Source organism: Hippichthys cyanospilos, chromosome 10 (genome assembly GCF_059441005.1).
Source record: "Hippichthys cyanospilos isolate Australia breed blue-spotted pipefish chromosome 10, RoL_Hcya_1.0, whole genome shotgun sequence".
Classification (NCBI taxonomy): domain Eukaryota; kingdom Metazoa; phylum Chordata; class Actinopteri; order Syngnathiformes; family Syngnathidae; genus Hippichthys; species Hippichthys cyanospilos.
The window spans coordinates 9,193,038-9,206,054 of NC_142378.1; the positions used below are offsets into that span (position 1 = coordinate 9,193,038).

At 39.4% G+C, this 13,017-nt stretch overlaps 1 protein-coding gene across 20 annotated transcripts in view; it reads right to left on the minus strand.

Moving 5' to 3' along the window:
* Positions 1–542: 542 nt before the first annotated feature.
* Positions 543–13,017, minus strand: part of adgrl2a (adhesion G protein-coupled receptor L2a) — a 119,173-nt gene continuing 106,698 nt past the window's right edge. For 2 of the 20 annotated variants that reach the window (XM_088425253.1, XM_088425251.1), the window contains 8 exons: positions 12,498–12,542; positions 12,272–12,298; positions 10,884–11,052; positions 10,646–10,774; positions 8,822–8,918; positions 6,647–6,775; positions 5,378–5,395; positions 543–1,925 (listed from right to left, as the gene is read on the minus strand). In XM_088425253.1, coding sequence (XP_088281379.1) covers positions 1,036–1,925; positions 5,378–5,395; positions 6,647–6,775; positions 8,822–8,918; positions 10,646–10,774; positions 10,884–11,052; positions 12,272–12,298; positions 12,498–12,542 — 1,504 coding nt within the window. In that variant the 3' untranslated portion in view covers positions 543–1,035. Of the gene's footprint in view, positions 1,926–3,612; positions 3,652–5,343; positions 5,396–6,646; positions 6,776–8,821; positions 8,919–10,645; positions 10,775–10,883; positions 11,053–12,271; positions 12,299–12,497; positions 12,543–13,017 lie in introns of all 20 variants that reach the window. The other 18 variants (XM_088425269.1, XM_088425252.1, XM_088425272.1 and 15 more) reach the window with 14 other exon arrangements.

The window sequence follows — 13,017 nt, forward strand, 5'->3', positions numbered from 1 at the left end:
CATCATAGTTAAAATATGTGCTGTATTTATGCATTTAATAGCGGAGCTCTGAAAAAAATCAAATGAGCACATTTAAGTGGGTGATATTAATGCAACTCGGACAGTATAAATACTGCTCACTGGTAGGAAACATGATAAAGCATCCATGTATTTATTTTAATGTACTAATTCTTTCTTTACAGATGTCTTTAACGGTCAAACTCACTACTATGAATCAACGGTTGAAACCACCACTATGTACAACCTCTAGGCAATAGTGTCTGAAATTTTGCAGTTAAACAGTTTCTCCATAATCGTGGTTTCCAAAGAATCTGTCATTTACACCAGCAATACAACAAAATATATATATTTATAGCCATTATTCTTGACTACAGTTTCAATGTACAGTTGAGAAAATATAAGGCCAGGGGCTTGATTGCTAGTGGTCGTACAATCGAAAAAGCATGGGAATGAAGGATGATCAGGGCCACACACACACACACATATATATATATATATATATATATATATATATATATATATATATATATATATATATATATATATATATATATATATATATATATATATGTGTGTGTTCGGGAAAGAAAAAAATCTGTACAGGCTCGAGTCAACGTCTCGATCCATGAGTGTCATTTTGTTCACGATCAAAAAACAAAAAGAAGCAAACGAAACACAGGATGTCGGGAAGTGTATGTACAAGTTTTTTTAAATGCTTTTCTGAAGGATCAAGTAATGGTTCTTTTTTCTCTGTCCTTTCTGTATTTCTATTATGGTACCGTACATTTTGGACAGCAGCAGCACATTTAAATACATAATTGGCTTATCTCTAAAATTGAAAATTTGACTCTGTATTTTATGTACATTTTTATTAAAACGTTGCACAGCAATAGCTGAAAAAAGCAGAGGGGGGGAAAGGAGCGGCCGACGGCTAGTTGGAAATGACACACCTTCTACTTCCTTCGCTAATTTGTCCACCGAACGTCCACGGCTGAAAACGGTAAGGGGGAGGTTTGGGTGTTCCTCGTAATACGTTTAAAGGCTTGTGACCAGCTGCATCTGTCCTTCCCGTACATCGCCCTCAGGTATGCAGCCGTCTTTAGTGATGGGAATAATGTAACCATCGCCGGTCTCTTTGCCTATCTGGTAATAGGCTTGCAGCTGTTGGCCGGCTCCTAAGTTAGGCATGCTCTTGTAGTAAACGTCCTCATTCTCGCTCTTCTTGGACGGGGACAAGTCCTCCACAACTTCCGGACTGCTCTCTGGATTAGGAGAGTCCCTCAGGTTGGGCATGCTCGTGTACAAGGAGTCTCTGTTTGGCGACTGCAAGCTTCCCTGGTCGTTGTTGTCGGGCGTCAGCCGGGGCACCAGGGTTTCTGCTCCCCCGTCGGTCCTCACCTTCTTCTCAGGGGCGTAGAGGAGCGAGTGAGTCCGCTGCGGGATGAGCGGCGCCTCCAGCTCGTGCTGATGGTGCAGCCCCAGGCCCACCGCTTCGCTCATGTGCGCCAAAGAAGAAGCGTCGGCGACGATGGCGTCGTCTTCGCTGCCGCTGCCGCCGCCGCCCGTCGCCGTCACCTTGGGCGGAGCCCGCTCCGCCTTGTGGTGGTGACGGTGGTGGTACTGCAGTGGAGGCGGAGGCGGCTGCTGCTGAGGATGATGGTGGTGATGGGGCGGGTGATCCAAGGCGGGTGGCGGCTGTTGTTGCTGTTGGTGGCTTTTGTTACAGGCACGCAGGTTGTTGTGTACAAGCTCAGAGATGATCATTTTCTCGAAGGCAGCGTCGTCCAGACTGAGTCCGCAGTCGACCACCTGTACACTGTCGCCGAAGTCCGCACTGCGGAGTGAGTAGCTGTTGTTAAAGTTACCATTTAGCGGTAGTGTATCCATTGCACTTGTATCCCTCACCACATTGTTCAGTGTGTGCCCTGTAAAGCAAACACAATGGCGTTCTGTTATTTGACATCTTAAGATCACGCCACTGTGAAAACGCTCTTAAATGCTGTTTAGGATGCATGTAGTTTACGCTAAGCCATGCCATACATCTGTTAGTTTGGCACAATGCTGTGCATGCATTTTCAGTAGGGATGCACCGAAATGAAAATGTTTGAAAACCGAAAACGGGAAACGCTTACCAGAAAACACATTATAAATAAACAAAGAAGGGATGAACTAACTAACCAAGCAAATACTGTAATAATATTTGCACGCCGCCTCATTGGCACAGGTTTGTAAATGATTGATTGCATTGAAATAAAACTGCATATTATGACTGAATATTATTCTTGTTCACTGTTTTAATGGCTGTTTAAAGGGGACTAATTTTGATGTACGGTGATCCCTCTTTTTTGGGGATGAGAGGGACCGGAAAAGTCTGCGTGAAAAGTGAAATGTTAACGCAATGCAGTGTCCACTGGCTACTTTTACAGATGTAAGCGGCCAAGGTTCCCATGATGTTTAAATGATGCCGCCAATGCATTTATGGTTTAGCCCGTAAATTTCATGCATGTGTATGTGGGTACCAGAATTTTTTTAAATGTAAAAACTATTGATACTTTACATATTTGAGACAAAGATGACTGCAGTACGCATATTTACTTAAATATATAACTACAGTAACTGTAATGTTATCTCTTTCCGATTCCATCTCTTGGCTGTATTCGGGGAACACGGAGTCTCCCTTTAAATAACGGCCCTCAGATGTCGACCTGGAGTGGAGCCTGGAGCTGATTAGCAAGCTCTGCAGGAGCTTGAACATGATTCTAATCACTTGAATCAGGTGTGTTTGGGGGAGAAGTTTAGAAAACATGCAGGATACCGGCTCTTGACAGTTCAACACCTGTAATACGGCTATTGCTTAGACATTTATGCATCTCTTGGTGTGTTTATTTTGTTTTTTGTGTTCATATTGGTCTTGCAATACGCTATTGTGGTGTGACATGAAGTCGTCGGTCTTCCTTGGTAGGCTCGCCAGTAGTCCCAGAAAAGAAGTGAAAGCTTGGCAGGGGTCTTTACTCCTTTCACTGAATGCTTAACAATAGTAGTACAAAGTGACAACCCTCTCTTTATTGTGTGAAATTCAGACAGATTATTAGTGTTTTTTTGCTTCATCACAACATTTGTTTTCAGACATATTGCTGTGATTTTGATTTGTCTTTTGGACGAAACGAAAACATGCATTTTTTTTGCCATTTTCGTCCGAAAATCTTCATCTGAAAAATTTGGTGCATCCCTAATTTTTACTTTTACTTTTACATTTTACTTTTCAGTGTTCTTTCAACTGTAATTTATTCAGTCAGCTTTGTGTGTATTAGTATGGCACAAAGAGACAAAGAAAAGAGATCCCAAACAACATTAAGAAAGCCAACTGAACGGCGACCACCATTACGATTTACGACACACCGGGCGGAGTGGTAGGTCTACAGACGGGCAAGCTACATTACACCAAATAGGTTGGAGGTGCGGGGCCAGAGGAAGAGCACAAAGACGCGGCGGAATGACGAGAAAGGGAAGTAATCATGTGTAAACATGAGACAGCCATCTTGGTTCTCACTACACGGAGAGCCCACAAGCAGCACTCCACCATCACCACACACAGCAGGTGAAAAGACTCACTTCATGTCTGCCTGCTCAGCCTATCTGGTCTAAGAGCAGCTGATGTACAAAAGAAAGTAAAATGATTTATTGTAACATGAAGAACAAAATAAATCACTCAAAATAGCAACCCAAAATAAATAAATTATGTCGTAACTGGAACAGAGAAAAGAGCAAAGGTTCAGAAAATTAAATCGACTTCCAAGTGCAGTTGGTTTCAAAATGACGGTGTGTGTAAAACGGTGAGTAAAGCTCAAAATCTGTACACATCATATTATCAGGGACCTTAAAACGAGTTTCCCTACCTGCCAAAGATGAAACGCAAAAAAAAAAAAAAAAATCACTTTTTCCCCCAGAAAACACAGCAAACGTTAGCTTTCATTATATGTCACCTTTGTTTATGATATAAAATCATACTGTACCTCTGAGTTCCATGTATGTTTATGTGTTAACCATAGTATACATAGTATGTGTTAACCATACATACCCGTTTTTTTTTGTTTCTCAGTGCAGATAATTGTTTTTACTTTTTTCTGTTTCATTTGCAGATGTTTTGAAATCGAAGTTTGAACAATAAGTGAGTTTCCGGTTCGAACAATATTATGATTAAAAATGCATCTCAATCAGCTCGGGTTGCAGCCATTTTGCGCCTATATATATATATATATATATATATATATATATATATATATATATATATATATATATATATATATATATATATATATATATATAAAACCCGAGCTGATTTTGCTTCGTAATTTATATTCCAAAAACATCATATGAATCCAAGGGCTGTGTTTTAAACTATTGGAGGCTTGTAGAAAATATTACCGTAAACTTTCAAGTTGACCTCCTCTTTAAATATTTTGAGCTTTACTCACGATTTTACAAACACAGTATTTTTAACACAACTGCTACTCAAAAGCTTTTCCCGGGTGTTTTTGTCCAATTAGGTATACATTGTCTCCGTAACTTGGCAGCTTGTGCGCCCATAGCTGGCTAAGGTCAGAGGTCGGCAACAGCCCAACATTTGGCATTCGTCACAGTGACAGTTCCCAGTGAGACACCAGTCACTGGCAGAGCAGCTGAGGAATAACACAAGCACTGCAGAGGTCAGACGCAGTCATGTTAGGAATTCCTCAAAACACCGAGGTCATGCAAAGCAGCACCAAAAAAAAGATAAATATTAGTTATTCGATGATAGAGAGCGGAGATAAAGGCCATTGTGACTCCTCACACTAAACCAGACGTCGGCATTAGCAGGAAGACTAACGGGGACACTTTTACTGCAAAGATTCTTTTCTGTAAAACACAAAACAGAAATAAAGAAAAAACTTGGGAAAGCGATCAGATTTGGGATGTTGAAATAATAGATGCCCCACTGGTTATCAGGGAGGAAGCCGGAACGAAACATAAAGGGAAATTTAAACAGCTGCCGTCACTACAGGCGGTGTTTACCGCTGGAAAAAAAAATGATTGAAAAAGGTGCCAGATGAGCTCGACTGGACCGTCACAGCTGTCCACAAGTCGGACAGAAAATAAGGAAAGTGATAATGCCTGTGGAATATTATCATGACTTTGTAAATAATTCCAAATATCATTTTGTGAACCACTTGCTCATCCAGTGTGTGTTAATGGCCTAACAAAAAAAAAAAAATGTAAACGTGCCGGAGGTGGGGAAGGGATGGGATGTTTGTTTTGTTTTGGGATTTTTTTTTTTTTAAGTAAGCATGCTGAAAAAAAATTTACATTTGATAGGCAAAGTTAAGTTTGACTCCCATACTTGTCTCTCTGTAGGTCACTAGAGGGAAGCACAAGGGAAGAGCACAGAAACATCACAAAAGATGCCATTTCAAATTCAGCACGGTGGGGTAAACATACAGTTAAGCCCAGATAGGTCACATTTTTGGTCAAATGAATTTTGATTTGGAAATGGTTGTTTTACCATAATGCATAATGCAAAAAACATCCCTACTTATAATGAATTTTACATTTTCAAAATATTAATATCCTTGGCTTGGTAAATTTGAGCAAAATCTACACAATTCAAATCAACTATTTAACATTGGCAAGCATATGTTGAAAATATTAATTTTACATTTTGCATAGGATACTTTTTTTTTTTAATCAAACTGTGAAAACATAATTCAAAACTGTTGTCACATCTTGTTGCCATTTCCAATTAAAATGCAAACAAACAAACAAAACAAATGTTTTTACAAATAAAAGTCCAGGGTATACGTATTTTTGGGCTTAACTGCACTGCAGTCTTCAAAACATGCTGACAGTTTGTAGGAAAAAAAAAAGATGTAAATGATACATGGGTGACCTTAATTTGTATTAAAGGAAAAGTCAACCCAAAAAATATCTTTATTAATATAGCATGTTCTATGCAACCCTACAAGTCTAAACACAGTATTTTTTTAATTGCATATGTGAAATTTAAATAAAGCAGCTAAATCCATTCTGCCACTTACCATCGGCTGAAAATGACATCACAGTTACACTGGAGTCAGCTACGAGCGAAAACTCTACACAAATGTCATGTGACCAAACTCAGAAAACCTCTCAGCCGTGATAGGTCATTACATGAGCAACTGTGATGTCATTTTCGATCGACAGCGAGTGGAAAAATGGCCGCAAGTACAACAAAAACAGATGAATTTTGCTGCTTAACTCATATTCTACACACAATATTAATCATAGCATTGTGTTTAGACTTGTGGAGCAGCATAGAAAATACAATAAAGAACATTATTGACTTGACTTTCTCTTTAACTCTTTTTAATGCAACACATATAACATCTGTTTTAACGGTAATTCTCCCATTAAAACACTCAAACCGACAAACGACTTTGCTCATGCTGTTTACACTATAACCTCAAAAGAATGCAGCTTATTAAGGTCGAGAATTTGATGGAATACTAAAAGTACGACAAAGTAGAACAACCTGCCTTTCTGTCGGCAATACACTAAGGAGTGAGATTCTAGGGGTAGGCAGGTAAAAAAAAATGATGGTAAATAAAAATCATGATAGTATAAGTAAGCGCACCTGGAGAGTTAAAGACTGGAGCCGTGGGAGTGTTACACACAACTGTCTCAGCCAGTAAGGTGTTATAAGGGTTGTTAGAGCCTTGTGGTCGAAGAAGAGGATTTGTTAGTAGATAATTCCCAGTCATTCCTGGAGTTGAAAGACAGAAGAGGAGAATGTGCACTCAGCCAACAGTAAAAGTAATAAATGAAGGCCATGTTCACAGCGTAATTGTTTGAGTTGTGTGGAAGCAGCTGCCAAAATGTGAGGAGCCAAGACTTGAGTACTCCGGTTTTGTGTTCTTGCCAAGTCTAATACTGATAGACACATAACACCAATAACGAAAATTCTGCACCTGAATTTGGACCCGGCAACATGTAAAAACAATAAACTTGTCAGGTGATCCTTCTTTACGAGATCGCTTTTCCGGCAGAAAAGGATTACTTAAACAACGAGGCAACTAATGGCTTGAAATGAAGTGACAGCAAGCTTGTAATCCATAGTAAATCCAGACAAGATTCATTTTATATATTTTACCATGCTGGCATAAAAGATGGCGTTTATTTTTTAAAGTGTAAATGGATATTGAAGTCTGTGTTAACCCGCAGGTTTGTTCTTAAAATAAAACAAGTGTTCCCTCGCTGCAACACTGTTCACCTTTCACTGTCTCACTATTTTACAATTTTTGGGGGGAGTAAAGTATATAATTTTGCATACATGGTAAGGTTTAAACTTTAACAAAAAAAAACAAAAAAAACATCGATACATCGAAAAATATATCAACCTCACACATTGTTTGCCTTTTTTGGAACGAAACCCCAGCAATAAACAAGTGAATAAACAATCACCAATTATCAAGCTTGTTTGAGGTTAACAGATTATGTATATGATATTATATATTTTATATTGCTGTTAAAAATGATACAGTTTTAGGTATACTTAGACAGTTTTTATAGATAATAATTTTATTTATGATCAGTGTCGCAATGGGGGGAGGGGTGTTTTCTCTCTCCTCGGGGGGCTTTGCAAAATATTATTGAGAAGCACTGGTATATACTAAGGTGGGATGACTGATTCATGTTATATGGGAAAGAAATGTGTCTAATCCACGCAATTTTCTGTTTCATAATCTTTTAGACTTTTCCTCCACACCACATGTCACTATACAGTTCTTTTTTTTTTAACCAGCTTCTAATGTATTTCAGGCAATGAAGGCATCTCGAGTGCCATTAATCACCTGTGTTAAATGCCATCTGTCTGTCTGTTGGGAAGACTTCGGGGATGCTTTTAATGACAGGAAGTGCTTCCAGGAGATAGAGACCTCGTTTAGTGCAGTGGCTCTCCAGGGTAGCTAGGTTTCTACACCCCGGAGTGATCAATATCTAACCTTTACATTAACAACTTCACGGCTCAACACTGTGGGGACAAAAGCTCGACTTCTATTTTGTTGGAAGCGTACGAGCGAGTCAAAATGTTCCTGGGAGCCGGAGGTGCAGTGAGTTACCTTGCAAGAAGTGACAGTGAAAAAAGAGAGTGAAGGCAGAGATGTGCAGGAATTGGCATCCAAGCAGGCTGGGATGTTAACTGCCTCGGAATAGGCCCGCTTTTCCTTCACATGCTCGAAAAGCCATTTAAGAGGCAGCAGAGAGCTGAGCAACACACTAAGCGCTCCGGGTCAGCCAGAGTTGAACATCATCTTCTCATCATCATATTTGTGCTCAAGCTAAATAATAAATGACAGTTCTTTTTTTTTTCCCCCTCCTCACTCTTTGAAAGTAACTGAGGTCACCTGAGATGCCAGGCAACAAATGGCTTCTTTCTTATAATAACATGCAGTTTCCTTATTTTTAGTTTTGTCTCCACATGCTCCGTTGCATGTTCACTGTATGTTGTTTTCTTCAATAGAGAAATGTTCTATCCACGCCCCGCTTTAAAGACCGAGCAGCCAGATTATTTGAGGATGGATTTTGATAATCCTCTGCAGACACAACAGGGAGACTAGACGGAAGGCCGAGATCATTTCTTTTCCCTTTTCGAACCGCGCTGCACTGTCTTTTCAAGCTGCGGTCATTTATTACGATTACTGAGGTACCATCCTTCCCGGCGACGCGGGGGAGTATTTTTAAAATCGTCTGATGAAATGTGTGCATAGTTGTGTGTGAGAGAGATGTGGAGAGAAATGAGGTGTGAACTGACCTTGGTTAAGGGTGGAGGTGCTGTTGATGTCACCTGAGATAAAGGAGGACTCAGATTGCTTTCTTACGGTGTCATTCCACATTCTCCTGATTCGACTCTGTCAGGTCAACAAGGGAGAGTCATTAGGATTTTAAACAAGCCGGCTGCTCAATTCCACTTTCATTTAGTTGCGTGCGTGCACCATCTTCCTCCGCCCCCGTTCTATAATTACGCTGTCGGCACTGTTTTATTTAAAGTAGTTTTTAAAGGTGAACACATTTAGCATTTGTCACATTTGAACACGTTAAAAGGGTGTTCATTTTAGGCTTTATTTTTTGTTTTGATTTATTGACAAATCAATCAATAGCATAGCATTACAGAAGCCAAGATATTGGATTAGATATTGTAAACATAAGTGACTAGATTTAAGTAAAACATCAAAGTAAGCGCTGATATATGCCAGGTTTTAGATCACTATATTTAAAGATATATTTGATCAGAAGCGCACATCATTTAGACATTCGCGGTTTGTGCGTTTAATGCATTGATGGACTTTTATTCTGTCTGGGTTTATAATGTCCGACTCAGTTTGAATGCACCATGTGTACCACTTATGTAGTTAGCGACTAGCACTAACAATGGAGATCTGTGTCTTATCATTCAATGAATGCGAAGTTGACGAGCAATTTCATAATGTTCTAGTGAGTCAGTGTTTTTTGTTTGTTTTTAATGGTGTTGGCTTTGGTAGCTTTGTGAAGCTAGCACTTCGGTAACACGGCTACAAAGGCTAATTTAAAAATAAAATACAATTCTCCTATGATAATGCTTTGCCAAGTATTATTTGGTGTGCAGTTGGACTTCACCACGTTCCATTGCCATGTGAGGTGTCGTCGGCCTTGGTAGGTCTTTTTTTGGCGTACCCGTAGTCTCAGAAAAGAAGTGGAGGCTGGGCAATGCTCTTTTTTCTCAACCTGTTGAAATGCCCTATGGTAGTTGCCTACCAAGCAGCCTCTCTTTTTCTCCTGTGTGTGTGTACAATCCAGACAGATGCTCAGACAGATGCTGGCTGCCAAATCTTATTGCATCATCACAACATCCTTTTTCGGAAAATGACATTTTTTTTCTTCTTTTTTTGCATCCCTAATTTAAAATGCGGTCAACGGTGTACAAATTATTGTTTATTAATCACATTATGTCCTACTTTGCTTTTAACAGAACATGCAAAGTTAATTCTGTCTATAATTTGTAGCCTATAGAAGAATCTGTTGTAAGCTATGAGAAGCTTAGCTGTATCCAAACAGACCTCCACCATAACAACTCACTAGACAGCATTTTTTCCTTGCGCAATGCAACGCTAACATTTTTTGAAAGACATCTTAAAATTATAGCTTTATTTATAATACATGAGCAGATGATGCTTTACTTACACCTTCCTGCTCCCTTTCCACTATGCATCTGTCACCCATCTTGGCATTTTATTTTTATTTAGCTTTTTTATTCAGCGTTTAACCTGATATTCACCTTGAAAATCGACCTGCATCACTCAACAGATTGCGTTTGACTTTTATCCTTAATTTTAAGCACAGCCGACAAATAAAATGTAATCAAACGTCGAGCCTATTTTCCTTCAATATTGTGAATGTGAAAGCTGTTGAATGAGTATCCAGTCATGAGGACAATCATTTCATTTGGCTTGACACAAAAAGAAATATAGTGCAATACAGAATGACAAGTGCAGTTGAATTTTACATGCCCACAATGTTAGTGAAAAAGTGGCAGAAGCTAAAGAGGGCCGGCAGAAAAGAAAAAAACGTGAAATTTAGAGAATGTGGCGAGGTCATGTACCTGGGTACCGGAGGAGTAGCGTGCACTTGTCCGTGTAGTGGAAGTCTTTGCCGAGCCATGCGAGCTCTCGCTCGGCAGCCTTCCACAGCAGTATGTGTGACGGAAGCACTTGCTGTACTCTTTGCGGACCTACCAGAGCAGACAAACACGACTCACCAGAAATCTTCAAGATGTGCGAAGTGCTCCGAAAGGAGTGTCCTCCATTCCTCTCAGCTTAGCCGGATGACATCAGACTTACCTTTTTCTGGAGCAAGCAGTGGAAAATGAAAATAAACATCCCCTGGAATGCGTTAAATATGGTGAAGAGGTAGGCCATGACAATGGAGGCCTCATTGATGAAGAAGAGACCGAAGGACCACGTCAGGCCCAGCAAACAGAGCAGGGCAAAGGCCCCCATGACCCAGGATCTGAAAAATGACAAAAACAAACAGACAAAGACATTACATTCTGGTTGAATAGCTTACATGGCTCTGAGAAATCAATAAACGGGGCCGCTGCTAGGAAAGAGCACAGGAAAGCTGTAAAGCGATTGCGAGCAAAGCGCTAGAATATCACTTAGTCCAGCATGGCCTGTCTTTCTAAAATTTTTCTTTTCTTCGCAATGCTAAGATTTACATTGTTCAGAACTGCTCAACAATTTACTGTCATTTACTGATGTCAAAATGCAATATAGCTCTTCTATCAAACACTTACATTTCCAAACGACCAGCAAGTTGAACTCATTTAATCTCAAATACTCTATTTTGTTGTTGTTGCTTTTTTTAAACCCGTATATTCAATTCAATATTACATTCGGTATGGTCCGTCTCAGAGTGTAGCCATTTTGCTATCGACTGAAATTGACATCATGACCAATCACGGCTCATCTGTTTGAATTTGTAATCTGAGTCTCTAATACAAAATTATGCAAAATACTGTGTTTAGAGAAGTGGGGCAGAAAAAAAACAAAAACATTTCAATACAATTTGGGGATTCACATCCCTTTAAATCAACGCATGCTATTGGCGTGTGAATTTATGCATGTCTAAGGTGATTCAACTCAGAAGGTTTGGACCCCTGCTAAGGCCTAACTGTTAACAAAATAGTTAATCACTGAATTCTTTTTTCTTCAGTTTATTTTTAGCAAAATACGCCCATGTCCAAAACGCAATCCTAAAAAAATGGGAAAATAATATCCTTTATAATTCCTACAATATTATAATTTTGTAGAAAAAAAAACCAGTACAATCATTTACATCTCAATAAATAACAAGCATACAAACATGCATTGGTTAAAATTCTCATTTTGAGTTTTTTTTTTCCCAGCCAGTAAGGTTTCATCAAAACAAACATCACAAATCCGGTGTAGGGTATTTATCTTTTTCTGAAGCAACCAGAAGATGAGGAAAAAGTTCAAGGAGAAAGGGCAACAACCACCTGGTGTGTGAAGTAGCCACAAACGTACAGCAAAAACAAGATGTACATAGCGAGAGGAAGCATTCACAAGGACAGACAATGATTCGTTTAAAGGTTACTGCCTGGGAAAGGACGAATGACGCAGGAACAACTGTAAACGGAAGAGAAATAGGCAGGAGAGAAAATAAAATTAAAGGAGGAATTGAGGAGTTCTGGTCAATGCGTCCTTACTTGATAAACTGTTTATTATCTTCATAGCTAGCATGAGAAGCAGGAAGAGAGAAGCACAATTAGATCACAGCGAAGCTTGGCTTGTAAAATCTAGTAGACAATAAATAGCATGTGCTTGCTGATGATTCAACTGCAACATTTTTAGGCTATGCTTGACCATGTGTTATTACATTTACATGACTGTGTGTGTGTGTATAATTAGCCGAGGTGTAAAGTCAAAGCTTACCCAGGCAAATCGGTATTATAGTAGCCGTCACAAACGTGATAATTACTGGCATGGATAACCCCACGGAGAAGAGAGTGACAGAAGAGAAAAGGAGAGGCTGTGTGTTAAATTTGCTTTCACATGCAACATGCAGAGACACTGGTGCTACAACGGTGCCATGTGAACACAAACAAAAAAATACCACAATGAAGCTAATAACATACAGAATATCCTTGCGAGAATAAACCATTTGAGAAGAAATGTTTCCGGTACAAAGGCACAAATTGTGGTCTCCCTAATATGAGAGTGGAAAAGCTCAAATACACCCGGGTGCGCAAATAAGCCGTTTTGCTGTCTGTTCTTCTTGATTGCACATTCACCGCACTGTTGTCATACTGCACACATTTGTTAGGAAAAGTAAATAATGAAATCACACTGAAATTAGGAAGACTGCTGCCCTTGCACTGTGTAACCCCTGATTAGCAGTCTGTAAATACTCTTTTCAAATGTATAGAAATTAAAAAAAACAAACAAACAAAAA